Below are 23,598 nucleotides of genomic sequence, written 5' to 3' on the forward strand. Positions count from 1 at the left end.
CGGCTGAATGGCTATATTAAGGAGCTGATAGCATCCAAACAATAATAATGTGGTGGATGGTAATTGGGGTTCGCTACATCAAACTGCACCTAAAGAATAGGTGGGGGGGGGGGGGGGGGAAACAAAGTCAATTGCAGAGCTTCCTGACCTCTGCTTTGACCTGAGTTTCACCGGGCTTCACTGCCTTTCTCTAAAGGGTAGGACTATCCACCTAGGGTTACAGAGCTTCTGGTTGCACTTTCACAGGCTCTCTCTTGCATAACTACTGAGGTCAAAGTGGGCACCTTCCCGAAACTGAAGAGTGCCATTTCTGAATGGGATCCAGAGAAAAGAGCTGCATTCCCCAGACATCCAAGGTTGGCACCAAGAACTCCCAGGGAGCCAACTTTTTAATACCAGAGCCTTAACACCTTTGAGTTTTGCAAGACCTAAGATTCCAAGGTCTGTGACAGAAGGCTGGAGGTGGGACTTAGGGAGGGGAGGGAAGCTTAATGTAAATATTTTATTGTCAAGAGTTCCTAGGTAACTAACTGCTGAGAGACATCATTATTACCTAAAAGCCAAGCAGGGGGGAGGATGACAAACAAGTGACTTGGCACTTCTGCCCCAGTCTCTCTCCTCTGTCTCTCTCTGTCTCTGTCTCTCTCTCTCTCTCTCTCTCTGTGTGTGTGTGTGTGTGTGTGTGTGTGTGTGTGTGTGTGTGTGTGGTAAACTAAGTGAGGTAACTTTAAACACAGACTCACAACACACAGGGTATTGTGCGGGAACAGTGGCTGCCCTGACCCTCCGCACGCACGGCAGTTCACTGTGCCACTCCTGGAAAATAATGACCTGGATAAGGAACAGTTAATAAGAAAATGTGCCTCACTAACCGTGCGCAGAACAACAAAGAGCTGGCAGCCCCTGAAGGAAAAGGGCTTGTGCGGCTGCCGTTCAAACTTGTCAGTCAACTCGTGCCAGCAGCCTCAGCGTCTGCCTCCCCAGCACACTCTCATTACATGTGTCTGTCTGGTCTCATCTGTGCCTCGGCTCAGAGATCCCCTGACAAGCCGGGATTCTCTTCCTTTCTCACTGGTGCAAAGAGCAGATTTCTCTCAGTGTCTCTCCTGTCACCTCTCGCTCCTCTCCCCAAGGAGGCACCTTGATTTATGGTAGCTTGGGACTGCCTTCAGCGTCTGCCCGTCCTTGACTTCTAGAATGGAAGAAGCTGAGCTGGTGAAGGAACGACTCCAGGCCATCACAGTAAGTCTGCATAGAGTTTTAAGTCATGAAGGTGGTTGCTTGGATGAGGGGCACCCTTGCTTGCTGTCCTTCGGTCCTCACAAATGGAAAAAAGGAACTGTCAGCCTTCATGGACTCCTCTGTTTCCCTTAACCCTTGGGACCCTCTGTGACACTGGGGCTTCAGAACCTGAGATCAAGGAAAATATTTGTGGATTTTACAGATGGTGTTTGCATTTTAAACAGCAATCAAGAGGCTTTGGGGGTTTTGTTTGGTTGGTTGGTTGGTTGGTTGGTTGGTTGGTTGGTTGGTTGGTTGGTTGGTTGGTTTTTTTTTTTTTTTTTTTTTTTTTTTTTTTTTTTTTTTTTGTACTTTGTAAAGCCTCACTCACCTTCTGTGGATATAGAAATAGAGTTTTTCCTTCAAGTTCCTTCTATCTGACAAGAAATTTTAGTGGATACTGAATCACAAAACTTTTCAAAGCAATGCATATAACCCCCAAAGTTTATTCGTTAATTTATTTATTTATTGGTAAGGAGGAGAGCAAAGGAAGAGAATCTAAAACTTTCATTCTTAGTGTCATAGTATATTCCAGAAAAACCTAGCCAAATTAAAGCAAAGCTTGGTGTATACTCAAGCGAAGTGTTAAATGTTAAATGGGAAGAACACATGAGAGTAATTCTCAGAGATCAGTTTTCCAGGGCAGACATAGCCCAACTAAGATCTCGATAAAGGAATGCCATGCATGAGATGGATTGGAAAATACTTCCCTAATGCCAGGAAGAAAAGTAGTACATTTTGTGTTTATTCTGGGAAAGGATCAGAACAAGAAAGGACTTACTTTTCTTAAGTGATACTATTCTTTTTCTTTTACTTCCAAAGTGTTGTATCTGGCAGTAACCTGGAAAACCATCAACCATCATTAGCTGTAACTTGTGATAGAATTTTTCTGAGGAAAGGCAACTTTACAAACCCACACCCCTATGTGTCACATTTTTCTGCCACTGAAATTAACAGTCAAAAAGAAGTAAATACTGTTTTCAAAACTGATACTAAATCATGAAAGACACAAAGTTATTCCTCTCTGTCCTTTAAATTCTCATATTAATTAAGCTAATTCTAATATAGGGGTTTTTTGTTTGTTTTGTTTTATTTTGTTTTTTGTTTCCTGGTTTGTTTGTTTGTTTGTTTGTTTTTAACTAAGTGAACATAGTGGGGATGTTTTTTTCTTCTACCCAGAAAGGAGCCAATAAATAAAAGCATTTCTTCCCCCATTGAAAAGAAGCTAAGAGTCCACAGATAAGATTGGGCACTTTTCTATCGATAGAACTTTTTAATTTCTGAATCCTAATTACTGCATTTTTCCTTTCATCAAAAAAACCTTGGCCTGGATTTTCGTTTGTTTTGTTTTGTTGTTAAATGCAGCCCCGGTTTCAGCTGTCCTCCTTGAAGGGACAGGAACTCCACTGTGCCCTGTTGTTCTTGGCATGGCCCTTTCACGTTACAGCTGTTATCTAAAGGTTACTTCACTGCACTGAGTTGTTCAGTGCAGTTTCTTTTTGTTCCCCCAAAGAGTCTATCTCCTAAATTACCAGACGGAACCACACACTCAATGAAGTGCACTTCTTCTGTGCTTGTGCTACGGAAGTGGGGAAACATCTCATTTTAAAGCCTTGATAGACATGGTGTGCAGCTAGACCATTTAGTAAAGGGGTGCATGGTCCAAACAGATGGCTGCATGCAGTCAGAGAGCCTAGGAATTTCCATTGAGGGTTCAAATGCAAACAGCAATAGTAGGTGGGTCAAAAACACCTTAAAAGGAATTGAGTGGGCTGGTTCCTCAATATAGAGAATTTTTAATTATTAAAAATAATAAACTTTTTAAATTATCCTATGAGCCTAAACATATCCCATTAGCGTTCATTAAGTCTTTGAAAGAAGGTCACAAAATTAAGCTTGAAAGTAAAATTCTTGCTTAAAGCCCATAGGGCAAAAACTGGCAAAAGTTTATAGGAACAAATTTCCATTAGCCTACACCTCACAGGGCTCAGTCACATTTGTCACCACCTAGAGGGGAAAGGGAGCAGTGCGGTGTCCAAGGACACAACACAACTGCTCTCCTCCTGGCCACCCTGGGAAGTGCCAGCTTTCTCCACCCTGGCCTTGCCCAGGAAGCCACCCCAGCTATTCTTTCTACCCAGGAAAAGAAAATGCACAGTACACAGGGAACTTTCAAGAACTCTCTCATTTTGTGGAAGGCATTAAAATTATGGAACTCTGATCTAGACTAAAACTCAGAGATAACCATTTAGCCATTCTCCTACACTGAAATAATTTCTGCATACATCAATGACAACATCAGAAGCATTTTCCTAAGGCAGCAACAGACAGCAACACACTGACTTCATTTTGTTAGAAAAAAAAATGAAAACATACTTGACACTGTAAAGTTTGATTTTTTTTATTAATCTATGATCTCCTAACTCCCAGCAACAAAAATAAGTTCCAATATTATATTTACACTACAGTGTTACAAGGTTCTGTTTACTATAAATAATTTTAAAAAATCATCTGTATATAATCTGGCTGAACCAAGTGATAATATTACTTTTAAAATATTTTAACCCTGTGATGATGTCTTTCATTTCTCATATCAGTGAATTTAATTTTAAGATAATTAGTAAATTTTCACAAAGATCTAAAAACAATGCAGGCCAAATTATGAACGTACTCGGAAACAATGCTTTAAAGGAGGGTGTGTCAGTCTGCATGCTCCAAATAGACTTTTGTATTAACTGCATTCACATTCTCCCTTCATTGCGCCACCCTGTAGCAACTCCCCCATTTGCTACATTGATGACCAAAATACTCACTAGTCAATGAGTTCCATTTCCAACTGTCATTTGAAAACAGGGCAACTTTACACTGACTAAATATTATACTTTGAACCTCAACAGTTTCTTGAGGCTATTTTCAAGTTAGTACACATTTAACAAGTAACTGATTTTTTATATAGATGAAGAGCTGTCGAAGTAGATTTGTCATCCCGCTATTTAACCCTGGTGGCTTGGAATTCACCATGTGGACTAGACTAGCCTTGAACTCACACAGATTTGCCTGCTTCTGCCTCCAAAGTGCCATGATTAAAAATGTGGGCCAACACACTCAACTAGAAATTGATACTTAGTGTTACAGGCAATAATGATATCAAAGAGGTCTCTACAGAGCCCAAAGTTAAGAACAGGAAAAAAAAATCCTGAATGGATTCCTAGAGAACAGAGAGATCCCCCTTAGGTGAGTAATATCCAGTCTGTCCACATCCCCTTCTATGGGAACATACTGTCCTATCTTAATTCCTTTAGAAATGTCAGAAAGTACAACACCTAATATAGCAGGAATCAACAGAAAGACTCCTGGATCTTAAACATCTGGAAATTATAGACTTGGGAACACATGGTATTTCTGGGAAATGTTCTGATGAATTCTGAGAACTAATATCAATTTGCAGAGAACAGACCGAGTTAGGAGATGAGAGGTAATGAGTTAGCTGGTATATTTATTCTCACTGAAAGGCTTAACTTTGATGGTTAAGGATTTGCTTATCAACCCATTCGTTCACACCTTTACTCAAAGTCTGATAATATATTGAGTCTGGTGTGTTTAATTTGAAAGCTTTATGAGGAGAAATCAGGGGCATCTGGTGTGAAGATGGAAAAGGCCTGCAACTGTGAGTGGAGTGATGGCGTGAAGTGGTTTGGGAGGGCGGGCCTTCCAAAGAATCTTCCAAAGCACCTGGGTATGGGCATGAAGGAGATGGGCTCTGTCAAGAGTTAAATCACAGCAGGAATCCAAAGCCAAAGCACCTGCCTAGGCCTCCCTCCATTTGGCAAAGGGCCACAGAAAGTTCTGACATTGCAATCTGAGCATCGGAGCCAGATTTGCAGGCCAAAGCTGTCCATGACGTGAAATAAGAAGACTCTCTCACATTTCTCTGGATCCCCTCCCTATTTCTCTCCACTCCCGGTGAATATTTTCTTGACTTGTAAATATAGGAATTTAGGAGGCAAGAAGTTCTTGCAGAAAACAGAGGAACTCTCCCCATTTTTTAAAAGCAAATTAAAATCACAATTTAATACCAATTCTCAGCAGCTCTTTACTTCACAATCCCTGTCCCTGGGTGCCCTACTCACTGTGTTCTGGTTTTGTCAGTATTTGGGATCATCTAACAGTTGAAGTAACTGATCACCCAGAAGAAGGATGTCCTGTAGAAATGTCAGAGCCCCAGCACACAACCAAAATGCAAGGACCTTGAGATTTCAAGGTAGTGACACCAAAATATTAGACTCATACCTGGCCCTTTATGGACACAGTGTCTCTTGTGATTTCATGGGCCACAAACCCAAAAAGCCGTTTCTGCTTGTATATTCCACACTCAGCATATCCAACCTCCTTGTTTATTCTGTCTATGCAAAGGAAAGAGTGAAACCCACAGCAAGCCAGCCTGGTTACTGGCAAACTGTATACCTCTTAATTGGGTTTGGGTCACTGTATTATGTAAAGGTCTGAAGACTTCTTAAGGCACCAGTGTTTATAGGAGTGTGTAAGGCACCATTGTTAACCAGCAAACTTTCAAGTTAGACACAGCTATAACAACGGCATCCAGCTTGTCAGGAGTGTGAAGACATGGCAATTTCCTAAAGACACCCTGAGCCAGAATGTTCAAACAATGACTCTCTGCCCAATCTTTGACAGTGCTGTACCAAGATTACATGTTTCTTCCAGAATAGTAGAGGTTTCTTCTAACAAATGTGCCACGTTTCTCTGCCAAACACAACAACCCACCCTACAGGAGGTCATGTGATGAGGTACAATAATCTTGATAGCTCATTAAGGAAACTTGTTTCTGATCGTGGGAAAGTTTTTCCAATGTGCTTCAGAATGATAAAACTATTCTGTTAGATCCTTTACTGACGGAATTTTCTGGACCTCCCTGGATGGTCTAAAGAAAAATATGCTTCTCTAGAAAACTATGACTAAATCAAATTCTAGTGTCAGTGTTTAACCAGTCTAAACAAATGATGTCACCTGTTTCAATGCTAATATAGAAACAGAATTTCCACCTTCCCATCTCTAAGTCTCAAACCTTATTCATCATGTGTTTAATGTGAGGCAAGAAAAGTCCTTGATGGATTCTTCACTAAACCATGTCTTCTACTACCTGTAGTATCCTCCCACCTTTCTCTATCTGCTATGACTAGAAGTGGACAAAGATACTCTAGTGCCATTTCAAAAGCACTTGGTACTGTTTCTTAATGTTTGAAAGACTCAAAGTCAACTCTCAGAGTATATACTGTTCTAGCCTCCATTACCTCCTCCCCATCTGACATCCATTGTGATCATTTCCCTCCTGCCAGGACTTATTAAATCTAGGATATCTTTGCATCTTTCAGCTACCCCAGCAATGCACTCAACAGTAGCTGATATAAAATAATAATAATAATTTGAGCAAATACAATCAAGCTGCTAAGGGGAAGGAACAAACTAATGGTCATGTGACCCACTAGTAGAATTTTTTTCCACTGAAGACCCAACCAATCTTACCATAGCCTCTTAATAATTCAGGAACTTGTTTTTGTTTGTTAATTTTCATATTTGCATTGTGACTATTCATTAGAATAAACAAGGTTAGACAGAGGAGTGAAAGGACAGAGCCTAAACTATTTGAACATCCTGTAAGGTTAGAAAATGAGATTAAACTTGCAGGATGAAATGAGGTTTAGAAAACTAGAGCTTTTGAACTCGTGCTGTAGGTAGTAGTGACAGTCCAAAGCCCTACTGCCATGCTGGGTTAAAAATGTAGGTACTGGAGCAGCACTGGCTGCTCTTTCAGAAGACTTGGGGCAGATTCCAAGCACCCGCATGGTGACTAACAGCCATCTTTAACTCTCTTTCCAGGGGATCCCAATGCCTTCTTCTATCCCCTGTAAGAACTACACACATGATACACAGACATACAGGCAATCAAAAGACATGCAGGCATATAACCACACATTTTTTTAAAGATACAGAAATAAATATGAATAAAATAAAATAAATATCAATTTAAAAACTAAAAAAAATGTAGTTAAGATGCACATTAACTACATGTAGAAATCATCACAGGGCCCAGAAGTCAGTGATTTCCTTCTCCATGCATGTTCTCATCCTCTCTGTCCATTCTCAGTTACTGCATATCTAACACTTCTGGTGTGTGATGGCTCTAAATGATCTTCCACATGAGAACAATTCTCTGGCTTTATCTCTTCTATTCATCCACCCTGGCTCCAGCCACTGAGGCCACACAGTTTCACTTTATGATCTTGCAAGTTTCCTAAAAAGATTTCTAACAATAAAATCCCACCCAGTCCACTATTACTTCATCCTTGAAAACTTGATACAGAAAGCTATCCGGGTGGTTTGTTTTATATGTTTGTTGCATTTGGTTTCAGTTTTCTATCTGTCTTCTTAGAGAGCGCTGCTTCAAAAATACTGAGAGTTGATTTCAGAGAGGTAGCTCAGTTAGTAGGTTCTTACCAAGTAGATATTGTTAATTTTAACCCCCAGAAACCACATTTAGAAGCCCTGTTGTAGTAGAATATGCTCGTAATCTTGAGAATGTAGAAACAGGCAGATCCTGAGGCCTCATGACCAGTCAGCTATAAACCAGTGAGAGATCTTGTCTCAAAAAATAAGGTGGGTAGAATCTAAGGAGTGATTCTCAAAGGCTGCCTACAAACCTTCATATCTGTACATGCACACACACACACACACACACACACACACACACACACACACACACAACAGTCAATTTCAAATTGCTATCCTTTTCTTGTTAACATTTTCACAAACTTGAAAAACAGTGTTGTCTTAGTTAGGGTTTCTATTGCTGTGAAGAGACACCATGACCATGGAAACTTTTGTAAAGGAAAACATTTAGTTGGAGTAGCTGACAGTTTCAGAGATTTAGTTCATTATCTTCATGGCAGGAAGCATGGGAGTGTTCAGGCAGACATGATGCTGGAAAAGGACCACAGAGTTCTATCTATCTGTCGTCTGGATTGGCAGGAGCAGGAAGTGAATGTCTAGACCTGGCTTGAGCATTTAACACCTCAAGTCCTCTTCCTTAGTGATACACTTCCTCCAGCAAAGCCACATTTACTCTAATAAGGCTACCCCTCCTAATGGTGCTACTCCTATAAGCCTATGGGGGCCATTTTCATTGCTGTGATACCTGAGAGGACAACAAAGGGAAAAAATATTTATTACAGCTCAGAGTTTCAGGGATGTGGTCCTCTATTGCTTGGCCCCATGCCCCTGGTGGAGCATCACAATGGCAGGGGTCTGTGGTGGAAGAGCAGAGAAGAAAGGACTGAGAACAAGATGGCAGAGTCTTCACAGGCCCTATTCCCTGGAGCCTGCTTCCACTAGCTAGGCCCCCTCTCCTGAAGCTCCCCACTCAAATGTTTTCCTTTATAAGAGTCGCATGGTCCCAATACCTCTCACATCAGCACCACCAGCTGAGGACTAAGCAATCACCACAGAAATCCATGAGGAACACTTCAAAGTCAAGTCATACAATGAGGCTTTATTTAAGGTCACAGGGAAACCAGGAAATACTGCATTCCTGTGATCTAGGTGTCTTGGTTCCTAGGTTCTTTTACATACATTATAGAAATAAAATGGTTTCCAACCTCACAGAGACCTGAGGAAAACTAAATAAATTAATGTGTTTTTGTGCATTAACCGGTTCCTGACACAAGCACTTCATCAGTGTTAGCTATTATTTGGACTGTCATAATCCTCATCTCCTGATCTTGAAATAATTAAACCACACAAGGTCTGACAGGTGGGAGAATGAGTTTCAAATATTTAGGGTTTGTTTGTGTGTGTGTGTGTGTGTGTGTGTGTGTGTGTGTGTGTGTGTGTGTGTGTTGTTTTGTAGTGCTGATGATGAACCAAGGCTGCAACACATACTAAGCAAATAGAAACACTAAGCTATAGCCCCACCCTGTCTTTACTTTTCAAAACTAAACCCTGACTCCCAGACATTTCTATATAAATACAACATTCCTTGTCTAAATACAACTCATTCTACAATGTTGCCAGGAAATAGTCAATAAATTTATCAGTCTTCAGATACTCATAATACATCGTTATACCTCTTCCAAAAATTGGGACATTTGCCAGATGGTGTCTTTTGGTATCTTTCACTTCATCCAAGATTCCAAAGGGTTTGCATCACATAATTTTTTCAGTTGTGTTTATAAAATTTTCTTGCCTCTGAAATGAATCCCACTAGAGACTGAAACCTAGTGTAGCTGTGAGAGGTTCCACTTCCCCTCAAGCACCAATTTTTCCTTAGGTATTCAAGTCCTGCCCTTTCTGGGATCAGGCTTTTTCTCCTATATTAAAAAATATGAAAACAAAACATGAGTGAAACAGTCTTGTTTTATTTATCATTATAACATGTTATAATGTATATATCTTCAGTAGTCTTACTACCTCTCCCTCTCTTACTTTATCAGTGCAATGCATGTGCACACACACACACACACACACACACACACACACACACACACGTTGTTCTGTGTTTCCCATCTTCATGTCATTCTGAATTTTTGCAGCATTTACATCATTAAAAATGGTCATCACCATCTTATCTTTTTTGTTTGTTTGTTTGATTGGTTGATTGATTGGTTGGTTGGTTGGTTGGTTTTGGGGGGTCATTGGGAATGTGCCGGTTAGATGTTAAACTACTTAATGTGGCTTGTTTTGTTTCACATCTTTCTTCTTATTTCTGAGATAATTATTCATTGTGTTTAGACATTTCCATTCACAAATTATCTTTGCTTCATGATCTGTCTTTCCTATTGACACGTTTGTTCCTTTTCAAGAATTCTTTTCCAATGCTGGGATCAAGGCATCCTATAAGCTGGGCAAGTGTTCAGCCACTGTGCTATTCCTCCACCCACCTTAAGAATTATTTAAATCACTTTTTCTTTAAGTCTACTTTTACTAAAATCTAGCAAACTTCTTCACAGAGTCAGAATTCATCTTTAAGAAGTGTGTGTTCACATATGCCTTCCTCTCAGGGCTATCACTACCTACACATCTTCAACCAGCTCTGCATGTTGGTAGTATTTCAAGTCAAATGAGCAGCTTCTCCTGTTATTATTCCTGTTATTATTCTGATCCTAAGGATGAAAATAACAGTAAACTAGTCATGGCATCTCAAGCTACTCAGCTTCCAGCAGAATGAATATGAAAACATTTGCCTAATCAAAACCTCCCATGGCTGTAACCTGCCTCTTCGAGTTACTTCAGCTGGTTTTGGAAAGGCCCCCTTTCTGCTCAAGTAAGACCTAGTGCAACCACAGGATGCTTCTTTTTTTTTTTTTTTTTTTTTTTTTTTTTTTTTTTTTTTTAACTTTCATCTAAATTTACCTCAGTGCTCTCGTCCATGCTTCTCCCTTCTTTTGTGGAGATAGTAAGGAGAAGTGAATGGAGCCCAGAACTGAGAGTTCATGAGATCTTCTTACTTTGAGGACTCCCCATGGAAGGCCTCACCCTCCCTGGGGAGCAGAAAGCAGATGAGATGGGGGTTGTTGGTAGGGGGAACAGGGGAGGACAGGAGGATTCAGGAACTGGGTTTGACATGTAAAACAAGCTTGTTTCAAAATTAAATAAGAAAATATAAAAAAAAGAAAAGAAAAAGGAAAGAAAGGCTTATTGAGCAAGTTGACTTACTAATAAAGGTAAACTACTTAGAAAACAAAGTATGTGGACCATGTGAGCTATAAATCTCTTACATCTTACAATACCACAGTACAGTTACTGTTGTGACCTTTTGCTTCTTGCAATCTGTTTGTCTTCCAGTTGCGTCTTTTAGTCATGTGGCCCAATTCATCAAGTCGCATTACAAATATCATCTGACTGAATCTAAAATAAAATTCCACTTGAAAATTTCTACTCCTGAAGCCTAAGGATCTTACTCAGCCTTTCTTCTCTTCTCATTTGGAAAAAAAAAAAAAAGACAAAAACACAAAACACAAAAAGGTTTCCCATTGTGGTCTCATCCATCCCTTCCAACTGCCCCAAACTTTATCTCTAGTCCAGAATCTTCATCTCCCCGCCCATCCTTATTTCAAGCATTGAACAGCTACCTCCACCAAGTGGTCCCAAGGGCACCTCCAACTCGTTAGGAGTCCCAGAGTCTTCTATCCTTCCTCTGAATGCCCTGTTGTTGTGAATGAACCTGCTCTTCACTGTTACTTAGCACTGCATCCTGCATGATCTTTGCCTCCCCCTCCTCCAGATTTCTCAGAACCCATTCATTCTGCTTCTTCAGTCCAAACACTCACCACCTTTTGCATTGTTGCAATAGTCTAACCAGGTTTCCCCTTCAATGTCTCCCCCACTATACAATGAGGCTACATTCAACTTCTAAAAACGGAATTTTAACTGTTCTACCTGAAAACTTTTCATTGTTTATTATCTCAAACATACAAATTCCAAGTCCCTTGTCACGGAAATTCAAAAATCTCCATCAGCAGCCTGTCCTTTTCCTGTAATTCTTAGTTTATTGCATGCTACTCTATATAACAATTTAGATTCCATATTTGCTGTTTCAAATAATGTCTACTGTTCCCATTTTAGTGTGGGTCACACTAAACCTTTGACTTTAGTGCCCTTTCTCCCTGCTCTCCAGCCACCACCCACCTCACCCACTCAGATGCTGTCCCATAATGTCCCCTAATAGTATCAACCTTGTGGGACCTTCCTTTTGTGTAAGTCATGACCATGTTTCTCAGACTACAGTTTCTTGCTGAAACTATTGTTCTTCTTCATGAGAATGTAAGCATCTTAGAAAAGGTATCTGCTTCAGAAGCATATATTTATTTATTATAATATGTGTGTGTGACGTGTATGTGTGAATGTATGCCACTGTGCATTTGTGGAGGTCGGTAGACAATTTTCAGGGGTCAGTTATCTCCTTCCACTTTGTTAAGGCAAGTGTCTCCCTTGTCTCTGTCCCCAATCTCACCATAGGAGTGATGGAATTACAAATGAGTGCCACCACATCTATTTATGTTTATTTGTTTGTTTAAGGCAGACTCTAACTTTATAGCCCTAGCTACCAAGTAATACAGTGTGTTGACCAAGCTGTGCTCAAACTCACAGAGATCTTCCTGTCTCTGCCTCCCAAATAATAGGATTAAAGACATGTGCCATTACATCTGGTTTGGCAGGATTTTGGAGGGGAGCAGTTGTTTGGTTGGTTGGTTTTGTTTGCTTTTCTTTTTCTTTTTATAGACAGGGTTTCTGTGTAGCCCTGGCTGTCCTGGAACTCAGTAAGTAGACCAGGCTGGACTGACACAGAGATCCACTTGCCTGCTTCCTGAGTGCCGGGATTAAAGTCACCCACCACTACACTCTACCTAGGTCTTTTTTGTTTGTTTTTGTTTTTGTTTTTGTTTTTATGGGTTCTGGAGTTCAAACTCAGGTTATAAGTCTTGCATACTAAACACTTTTATCCACTGAATCTTACCAGAACCTCAATAGTTTTGAAATACTGTAAAACTCCTATTGGTATGGATATTACATTTGCACATGTAAGTATCTAAGTATTGGATAAATTAATAATAAATAACAATACAAATCCTGCTTGGAAGAATCAATCATATATTAATATTACTCATCAATAATTAATCAACATCTCCACAATACATTCTTAAGTATTGTGCTTACTTTTATGAAGTATGAGATGGAATAATATCATTGTATACTACTTGGTCATCATGACTTTCAATTGCACAAAGTTAAGTAGATTAATTTTCAAAATAAGTGGTAGTCTTTTATAGAATTGGAATTTGTGGCTTTCATCTACTGAAATGAGCTAAGTAAAGCAGCCAAAAATCCAGGCAGTTGCTCATTGAACCAAAATCTAATTGAGCAAGAAGTCTAATTGTACATTGATGAAGTAATCAACAATAAAAGTCACTCGGAATAGTCATAATAATAAGGGTTCAGCATGCCAAGTCCCCTTCTAGGGAAATGGGGGAAGCAGGTGGCATTTCACATCTATTTGTTTCACACCTGGTTGGAGAGGTTCTAGCTGGCTGGTATCCTTTGGTACAGCAGCAGGAAAACCCGTATAAAACTTAAAGTTGATTCACAGTTTATTTGGCAATATTGAAACTAAATTATTTCCAGAGTATTTTTTTTAGTAACTCATATGTATTACTATCAAACTTAGCAAAAGAATAATAACCTGCTGCTGATTAATACTTTATAGGAAAAAAACACTCCTATCTTAAAATAGGATCATGCCTATAACATTATAAAACTACCTTCCCACCTTCCTGGACTGATGGGTGAGAGGCATCACATTGCCTCCTAGTGACAAAACACTAGTATTCCTAAGCAACACTTGCATAATCCCTGTGTTGTCAAAACACTTTAGAAGTCTCACCTCTACCCATAGCTTCCATTACTTGATTACTAACCTCAAGAGAAAATCAGCACTGGCAGCCAGGGAGAGTAGGGAGGCATTGCTGGGTTGGGCAGAAAATGAATCACATGTTCTGTGCACTTCTCTGTGAGCAACTCCGGGAGAAGAGTGGGGAACTACACTAATAATGGGTCCCACTTCTGACCATCTGTCCTGAGGCTGCCTCCAAACCTCAGGGCTTCAAGATGCAGAGAACAAAGACAGACAATGGAGTTTGCTTGATGAATTCCCTAAGAGAATGCTAAGGTGATTTGGTTAACTTAGTAGTTATGAAAATTTGAATAGTTAATCTCCCTAAACGTCCATTTCCCCTTTTGTGAAAAGAAAATCATTATGGCATATCTTTGTTATTACAACTTATTAAGTGAAATAGTGCCTCTGAGCCACTTAACAAAGTATTTGGCACAAACAAAATGCTACTAATATTTGCTCACAGAGGTTTACAGAATTTTGTGACAAATGACTAGATAGTATCCCCCCCAAAAAAAAAAAATCCTAAAATTTGTAAGTTATTCTAAGGCCCAATCTTGTTTGTTGCCTAGTTGTTTTTCCCCCAGAGAACTATTTATAAAAATTTAAAAAGCAGTGTTGATGAAGTCATGTATTCTTCCCACACACAAAGGGAAGCCCAGCACAACAGCTGGGAACAATATGTTGTTTTCCTCAACAAATGTACCTGAACTTACACATCAAAAAAGAAGAGTTTTAATCTTCAAAGGGATCACCTCAGGAAGCTGTGTACTTTCAATAACCCTGCCAAATATTTTCATAATCTCCCTTCTGCATTAGCTCCTGGCGTGGCCTCAGATTCTTTCAGGTGCCTTTGTTGGCAACCAAATTTTATGCACTGAGAATTTTCAGTTCTGAAAGCATATTTAAGGCATGAATAAGATAAAGAATAATATCACCTTGGTTTTTAGGGGTGTTGGGGTTTTATATTTGGTTGGTTTTGTTGGTTGGTTGGTTGGTTTTTAATGAGAAAATGAGACTTTTTTTTTCTTTTAACTTGGATAGTCAAATATATCGATTCCAGCCAGTGCATCTCTAGGGCGTTTAGGATCAATAGAAGCCCTGTCAGTATGAGCCGGCTGCTTTCTGTACGAATGCTAAGTTATGTAGTTATTTATTGAATTTCACCAAACAGACACCTCTTGAGCACTGAGATCTTTCACGAGTACTAGTTTATCCTGTGTTCATGTCTTACTAGGTAGGTACTTTCAGTTTCCGGATTTCACAGTCAAGGTCACTGAGGTACCATGGACTTTTCTGTAATGACAGGGAGCAGAGAAATGGAAAAGTTAGAAACCAACCCAGGCTGCCTATTTAGCATCTATTCTGTTTTCCAGAGAACAGAACCTATCAGCAGTAATGACCTGCTCTTCTGTTCTGGCATAGATTGTAAGGTTGTTTAATTTTGTTGTTTGTTGACTCATTCATTGAGGTTGTATGTTTAAATTGGGTGGAAAATACATCTTGCCATGAATTGTTATTTTTCACCCTAGCTAATGGAGAGTAGCATTATCTAGGCTCCCTTTCTTCATTGTCTTGCCTGCTACACCAGGAGGAAGCTGTCTCACGCTCAGCTTCCTCACTCTCTGAGGATCTGGCCTGGCTATCTTTCCTGTTTTCCACGTGTGTAGGCCCTTTCACCCAGCAACATCTTCAGCCTGTGTCAGGAGCAGTCTCCTCCTGCCCTTTCAAAACTCCCTCCTTAAAACTCACCTTTTCCCATGACTTCACTTCTAGGCCTATGTCACCAATCTGATGGGGAAGGAAGAAAGAAAGATAGTGAAATGTCCCTTCTCCATTAAAACACACTTTTGTGTTATTTTCCTTAAGCTGAAACTTTATGTCACTGCCCCCCCCCACCAACTTTTCTCTCCTTTGTTGTCAAACACAAGTCCCAGAGTATATTGCTGCCTATCCCTTCAGACACTGGCACCCTCCAGATCGCATTCCTGTGGAAACTTTTAAAATTAACTATGTTTGAACGTTCCTTTAATTTCAGGATAAAAGAAAAATACAGGAAGAAATCTCACAGAAGCGTCTGAAAATAGAGGAAGAAAAATTGAAACACCAACACCTAAAGGTAACTTCTGACTTCCTTTTCCTTTTTTGTGTTCAAATAGCCTGACAGCATTTACAAGCCCACCACCATAAAGATGCCTTAGGAGAGAAAGGTTTCCCAGGTTAGTTCAACCAGTTAGTGACCCATAATTATATCTGAGATTAATACCTTTTGGCAAACTTGAGGAAAGTTTGGAACATGGTTTTATTGCATCTATGACTGAGTTCAGAGTTTCCAAATCTTCCTCAGTAACCTTGAGAAGTCAGCCTTGAGAATTTGGCCCTGGTGCAGCCTTGCTTAACATCCCTGGGGAGTGAATCCAGCTAGGAAGTTCCTTTTGAAATCAATGAAAGGCCAGCCCTTCCCCAGGGGCTGCTGCAAAGCAGAGTCTCGTCTGGTCAAGGATGCTTGTTTTCCAAAGCTCCCTGCAATGAGTCCAATGTTGTTTGCATATGGTTGGGTTTCTATTTTATTTTGTTTTGACAGAACATGAGATCACAACTATAAATAAGTCTCCATTTGAAAACTCAGACTTTACGTCTTCCACAGGGTGTGGCCATTTTGTAATTAAAGCACATAGGGTTTCAACATTGTATTACGTAGTTTGGTCAGAGGATCCAAGTAAAGGACAAACAGAAACTCCTTTTGAATAGGCCCAAGCAGGAAACTTCTTATCTGGCAGGGGTGCTATCAATAGATTGAATGAATTCCCTCAATGAACAATGCCACACAGTCATAAAAATCTCCCAACTTAAACTTGCTGGCTTCAGCTAAATCCATTTTTCTAATGGAAAAAATATTGCCCTGGGTTAAGCACATCATTCAGGATTCTGGTTAACCTTTGTCTTCTGGATTCTGTTGACTACTGTGCTCCTATCCAAGGAGACATTTCCACTGTTTCATGGGTGACTGAAAGCTTGCTGTTCTTACAAAGTATCATGCCGAATTTATGTTGCATAGTAGACACACTCAAGAGATATAATATGTTAGGTGAATGTGATATCACTAGGGATGGGGGGGGGGGAAACCAGGAGGAGAACAGAATTGGGGTATGTGATGTGAAACCCCCAAAGTTTAAGAAAAAAAAAGAAATATAACATATATATCCAGAAAAATCAATGAAATAAAAACAAAGCTTAGCAATTTAAATGAAGTCAGTCAATTCTCAAACATTTGGGATGGGTCCAGAATTATTTGTGCTCACCCCTTCCCTCCCAAACACACACACACACACACACACACACACACACACACACACAGTTTGAGTCCTGCCATGAAGAGGTTCCTACTTCAGAGTAAATGATACATCTCTGGCACTCAAGAGCTGCCACTCCTTCCTGCAGTATGGAAGTCCACATAACTACCGAGCTCACAGTAACAAAAAGGGCTTAACTATTCTCTCAGCTCTTTTGAGGAAATAAGTTTCACACAGGAAAAAACTAACTCACTCAAAGCTTCATTTCCAAGGTGCCTTGGTGGCAGTACATGTCAAAAACAGTCCCAACAAGAATATATAGTATGTCCTAATTATGTGCTTTCTGGAACCAAGGAGTATCTTCTAACTCAACTGATGTGTGTACCAAGCTTTGGACAGCTATCCACTGTATACCACACCATAAAAATGAGCCGCTGAAAGCCTACCCACACCTCTTGCCAGCTGCTCCCTCCAGGACCTGCCTGTACCTGAAACAAGAGATTTTCATTTTTTCTGTTCCATGGTGTTCTTTATGTTCCTTCAAGGACCCAAAAGGAAGTATATGAGGGGAAAGAGGAAAGTTTGAGATTTAAAGATTAAATTTAAGAAGACAAATTAAATGGCAGTGCATTTATTTAGACAATAAACATTAACTGTGAAATCTGAGCAAATCAATGAATATTTTCATAAAGATGCAGGCTTTAAATAGAGTCTCACTTAGATGGTTAAGTGGAATTTACTAAGGTGCACATGGGGCCTTTCAGTGAACATAGGTGAACACAGCACCTATTACTTTTGAAGTACTATACAAGACCCTAAAAATATAACAAAGCTTGTCCTGTGCCTTGTGAAATAATTGACACATGACTCCTAATGACATTTGTCCTGTGATGAACACTATTCTGGGGAAATGCAGGGCAAAGAGTGGATATTTCAACATTCTTCCAAGTTTGCAGAAATTGCTGGCTATTCCAACAAAAACCAGGCCCAATTCCAAAATTAGGCTCAAAAATGGGCAAAAGTATTTTTTAAATTGATTTTATGCTATTTCACTGAGTTTTGAAAGTTCTATTATCTATTTTCTTTTCCTTCCAGTTGACCCAACTCCCACGACTCTTTGCTGCTTCCCTGATCACAAGCTAGTTTATTATACCACAATGATACACATAGACATTTGTAAGCTTTGCTTCCTGTAACACACACGCATGCACACACACACACACACACACACACACACACACACACAGGGAGAGCAGAATAATTGGAGTACTCACTGTCATCATTAACTTCTGATGCTTTGACACACAGTGCATGTGCAAATTTCCATTGACATTCATTAAAATTACTATCAAGTAATTCTGAAGCATGTGTACTACAAACCTCCTTGCCTGTTACAACATTCATCAGGAAAAACAAATTACAGTTGATACATTTTTTTTCTTTTCTTTAAGTCCATTCAACGCACTGTAAGAAAAACCAATTTATTCCAAGTCTGCTGTAATTGTTAAGTCAGGAGAACGTTTTATAAAAACTGACAAATATGGCTTATATGTCATTATATCACTTGGCTTTTCATTTAGTTACTAGAGATATTGGTTCTATTATCTGTCTTTGTGGTGATGGTGATTAAACCCAGGGCCTCGTAGTCACTGGGCAAGCAGTCTCCAGTGAGCAACATACTCGGCCCATACAGCTTTTGATTCTGAACTTCACTGTCATGAAATTGATAACCTGGTGGCACCACAGATTTCTATCTGGCTCACTAGTTTAGTACCCTCAGACTGTGCCATCTGAGTGTTTCTCAGATAACAGGCAAGCAATGGCACTGTCCTTATGGATTCATAAACACTAGAATTTACTGATGGGTAAGAATGGATTCGCATGTAAAAAAAGATTTAAGGGCAAAGAAGATGACTCACTTGGTTAAATGCTTGCTGTAGAAGCATGAAGACCTAAGTTGAGATCTCCAGCACACATATAAAAATCCAAGCACACCAGTGTACACCTATTACCCTAGCTCTGAGGAGGTGGAGACAGGGGCTTGCTGTTAACCAGTCCAGCCAAATCATGTCTCAAAAATAAGGTAGAGAGCAGGCAAGATGCCTTATTGGGTAAAGCTGCTTGCTGCCAAGCTTGGTGACCTACATTCAACCCTAGGACCCTTATAGTTGGGGGAGAAAACCAGCTCCTGCAAGCTCCATATTCATCATCACATACTGCATGCGCACCGCCCCTGTACACATGCGCAAGTATATACACACAAGTTGTACACACTCATAGACCACACACACACACGATTTAGAAGTCTCAAAACTAGCTTCAGAAAAGACTCTAGAGTTTTCACAGAAAGAAAACACCAAAAAAACACCAAACTTATGAGGGCAGGTTAACAGGAGAAAATGAGTCCTCTCTACTATGACCACTATTATAATTCGTGAAATTTGAAGGCAACAAGAGATTTTTTTAAATTGTTGATGGATATAAGGAAATAAATGTCTTCTCTACTATACATCAACTGTCCTCACATTCCACCAATAAAAAATAAATTAAAATCCAGGTAAATTCTTAAAATGCTCATCAGTTTTCTTGGTGTCTTAAACCCCAGGAGTCAAGCACAGGCTTATATTATTTATTGTTCACTGGTTCTGGAGAGGGGAAAGTTTTGTAAACAGCTAACCAGCTATTATTATAAAGGTCTTGATTAACTGGGGGAAGACTCTCTGGCCCCAAAACAGACTAACACGAACTTCTCTTGAGGTGTGTGTTACACAAAATGACTGCAAATTCTGAAAGAGTCAACAAAACATTAGGTAGGGCTCTTACCTCATCTAGTGGTCTGTAACCCAGGTTCTGTAGTCTTCACACCTCCTCACTTTGACAGATGTTTGCATGATCGTGGTAGTTATTTGTAGTTATCGTAATATTGATTTGGCTTCTTATTAAAAAAGAAAGGGTCCAAGGAGGTTACAAAGAAGGAAATACTGCCACATTCATTAAGCTCAGTCAGTGGGAAAAAAGTAATCCCCTTTTAATACGTCCACTGTTGCCATTCATAAGACTTGCAAGCAGTAAGAGATTTGGGGAATTGTTGGCAAATATAAGGACATACATTTATATTTCCTGACATCAGAAAAAAGCATTGAGGGAGAAATGGCTCCTGGAAGGAATCGGCAGTGGAAAAGAACAGGAGGAGATGAAGAAGCAAAATCAACAGGACCAGCACCAGACCCAGGTTCTAGAGCAAAGCATCCTCAGGTACATCCTTTCTGGGGCATTTTTCAAATCCCCTTTCCTAAAAGTGAGCTAATGGTCATGAAGTAAACTGGAAAGTTTAAATATGAGATGGGATTATCAGTAATGCCACAAACATTGATATCATGGGAGAAAGACGTAGAAAAGTTATTTTCTAACCTATACACAGAAGACAGATGACATCTTGTGTGTGTGTGTGTGTGTGTGTGTGTGTGTGTGTGTGTGTGTGTGTGTGTGCTTATGTGTATGCAGGGGTGTGTTCTCACATAGCTATCCTATGTGTGACAGAAGACATCAGGTTGATGTTGGCATGTCTTTCTCTACTGCTTCTTCCCTTATTTTTTTAAATATTGTATTGCTTTTGCTTTTTTGAGACTTTTATACAATGTATTTTGATCATACTCACCCCAAGTTCTCCCAGATAAATCCCTTCCTCCCTATCCCCAGAACTTCATGTCCTTTTTTTTTTTTTTTAAATAAGGCATGGACTCCAAAGTGTGATGAGCTGGGCGTGGCAAACTCCACTGAAGCATGGTCACACTGCCAGAAGCCACACCTTTATACAAAATTGGATCTCCCTCTCACAGAAACCACAAATGGCCCACAGCTCCTCATTTAGAGGTGTGGGCTCATAGACTATTACCCATCCCATGCTAGAATGTTGACTGGCTTGATCTCGTATAGTCTTGTGCATCAACTGATGTGTGCAACACGTCTTGGTCCTTGGAACCTGACTGGGGACAGTGTGGGAATGGAGAAAGGACAGATATACATACGGAAAGACTGGGATCAGGAAGGGTATACATGTCCTATAGGAGCTGCATGAACTGCCACATGAGCCTGAAACCTCAGCATATCTATTCTGGACTGCACAGAGGGAGAAGTTCGCTGGTCTTGATAGGTTTCTGTGAGTGAGAAGTCTCAGGCTGTAAACATCCAGGAGCAGAAAGCTACAATTGCTACTGTTTGCACACACTGATCAATCATTTGTAAACACTTTAACTTGTACCATAGGAGAGCTTTGCCATTCTAAGCTGGACCTATATGGATAAGACTTTAGCAATTTTCCATGGGTCTGAGGCATAGGTCCTTGACATGGATGTGTTCTTGTCAACAATACCCATTCACTCTGGACTTCATCTGCTCTTCTAGTATTCAGTCTGGGCTTCCTCAGCTCCCCAAAGGCAATCACAGCTGCTGTGTGCTCATGAACACATGCTCCTATCATGTCCAGAAGATGCTGTTTAACTCCAATCCTCCCAGATGTTAGGCTCTTGCAATCTTTCCACCCCTTCTAACTTGGTCAGTGTTTCTATTGCTGTAATGAAACACCATCACCAAAACAACCTGAAGAGGAAAGGATTTAATTGGCTTACACTTCCACAACATTGTTCATCACCAAAGGAAGTCAGAGTAAGAACTCAAACAGGGCAGGATTCCAGAGGCAGGAGCTGATGCAGAGGCCATGGATGGGTGCAGCATACTGGCTCGCTCCCCATGACTTGCTGAGCCTACTTTCTTATAGAACCCAGGACTGCTAGTCCAGGATTGGCACCACTCACAGGGTTTCCCCATCAATCACTAATTAAGAAAATGCTGTACAGTCTTGCCTACAGCCTGATCCTATGGAGGCATTTTCTTAATTGAAGTTCCTTCATCTCAGATATGACAAGTTGACAGAAGCCTCTCCAGCACACTTTCTTCCCTGATGGTCCCTGAGTAAGCAGATGTAATATGGATGTGCTATTTGTGGCTTAGCACTCCATGGACACCTATTCTCTGCACTATGACCAGTTCTAAGTGTTTTTATTAGCCACTGACTGCAGTACAGAAATTTCTCTGATACAGTCTGAGCTCTGCACTCATCTATGGGTAGAGAGACACACATTTTGAAGGCAATTTGGCATTGTCCATTTTAGCAGAGTAATAATAGTTTATCAATTCTGGGATCTGTGAGCTCCCCAGTCATGGATTCTTGGCCAGATTTATAGTACCAAGCATGAATTCCCCCCATGGAACAGGCCTTAAATCCAATCAGAAGGTAATTGGTCCACCCTGGTTTTTTTGAAACAGATTATCTTACATAACTGATGAGTCAGGATGTCTCACAGCATCATCTAGGCTACTGACAAGCAAGCTACTGGGATGACAAGTGTGTACCATAATGTCCTGCTTTTAAATAGATGTTGGGGACTTGAACTCAGATCCTCATGCTGTGCAACAAGCACTTTATCCACTAAACCCTCTTCCCAACCCCCAAAAGATGGGATATCTTGTGGCTTAATCATGACAATAATTTAAAGCCTACTCCTCTCTAAAATATAAGGATCTTCCAGGGCCTCACTAAAGTGAGAACTGTGGGAAAGGGCTGGGCAGGAAGTATGATGTCAGAGTCTTCAGCGGTCCTGCTGTGACCACATTCTACATGCTCACCAGAGAAGACAAACAGATTTCATTAGTCCTGAAATGAACGATTTGGGAGAAAAGCCTTTTTTGTTTGTTTATTTGTTTGTTTTCTGGTGACTCCCAGTGCACTTGCTCGTTTGTATATGTCTTTAATAGATTAGATTCTGGCTGCACTGCCTTGCTTAGATGCCTTTAAATGAACAATTCTTAAATGATAATGTAATTCAGATTTTTAACTCTATCACCCCCCCTAACACTAGTTGTTCGCTCAGTATGTTTCCAAACAGTAGATAATAAACATTGTCTTAAAAAACAACAGCAAGGCCCAACTGCCTCTACAGTTGAACACTCCATCCCTTCTGAGGCCTCCCTCTAGCTGGAGTTTCATACCCAGAGTCCATCCAGCTTAAGCTGATGATGTCTCTCACTCTCTAGTCCCCAACTCAGGATCCTTATCTCTAATGACTCTTTCTAGTCCCTAACTCAGGATCCTTATCTCTAATGACTCCCAGGCTAATCCCTGTAAAGCTCCTCACCATGCTGACACCTCCTTGCTTCATGGAAGAACCTCCTTTTCTAGCCTGTCCACATATTGAACAGCTACAACTCTCCCTAACTCTGATGATAATTGAAGTAGCTATATACAGGCAGGCTGCAGGGATACATCCACACAGCAATTCTCTGTAATCTCAGAGTATTTACTAGGATTCTCTGATTGCCTTTCAGCCTTGCCTGAATGCTCCAAGAAGCACATAACTTCTAACCATACTGATAGTGGCTATCTAGACAGAGCTCCTGTCCAAGCAAGAATTTTAAAGAGAGAGGAGATGTTTAATGAGGTATAGAAGATATGCTGTCCCCATTTGGTCTTAATAACCTTTAGAGAAAGACATCCATCACCTTTTG

The 23,598-nt window shown here is 40.3% G+C and overlaps 1 protein-coding gene across 1 annotated transcript in view; it reads left to right on the top strand.

Annotated features, from left to right (window-relative positions):
- Window positions 1-805: 805 nt before the first annotated feature.
- Window positions 806-23,598, top strand: part of Palmd (palmdelphin) — a 48,196-nt gene continuing 25,403 nt past the window's right edge. Inside the window, exons 1-3 of the mRNA XM_051185606.1 lie at window positions 806-1,242; window positions 15,780-15,860; window positions 20,165-20,289. Coding sequence (XP_051041563.1) covers window positions 1,198-1,242; window positions 15,780-15,860; window positions 20,165-20,289 — 251 coding nt within the window. The 5' untranslated portion in view covers window positions 806-1,197. The remainder of the gene's footprint in view (window positions 1,243-15,779; window positions 15,861-20,164; window positions 20,290-23,598) is intronic.

Source organism: Phodopus roborovskii, unplaced genomic scaffold, assembly GCF_943737965.1.
Source record: "Phodopus roborovskii unplaced genomic scaffold, PHOROB, whole genome shotgun sequence".
NCBI classification, from domain to species: domain Eukaryota; kingdom Metazoa; phylum Chordata; class Mammalia; order Rodentia; family Cricetidae; genus Phodopus; species Phodopus roborovskii.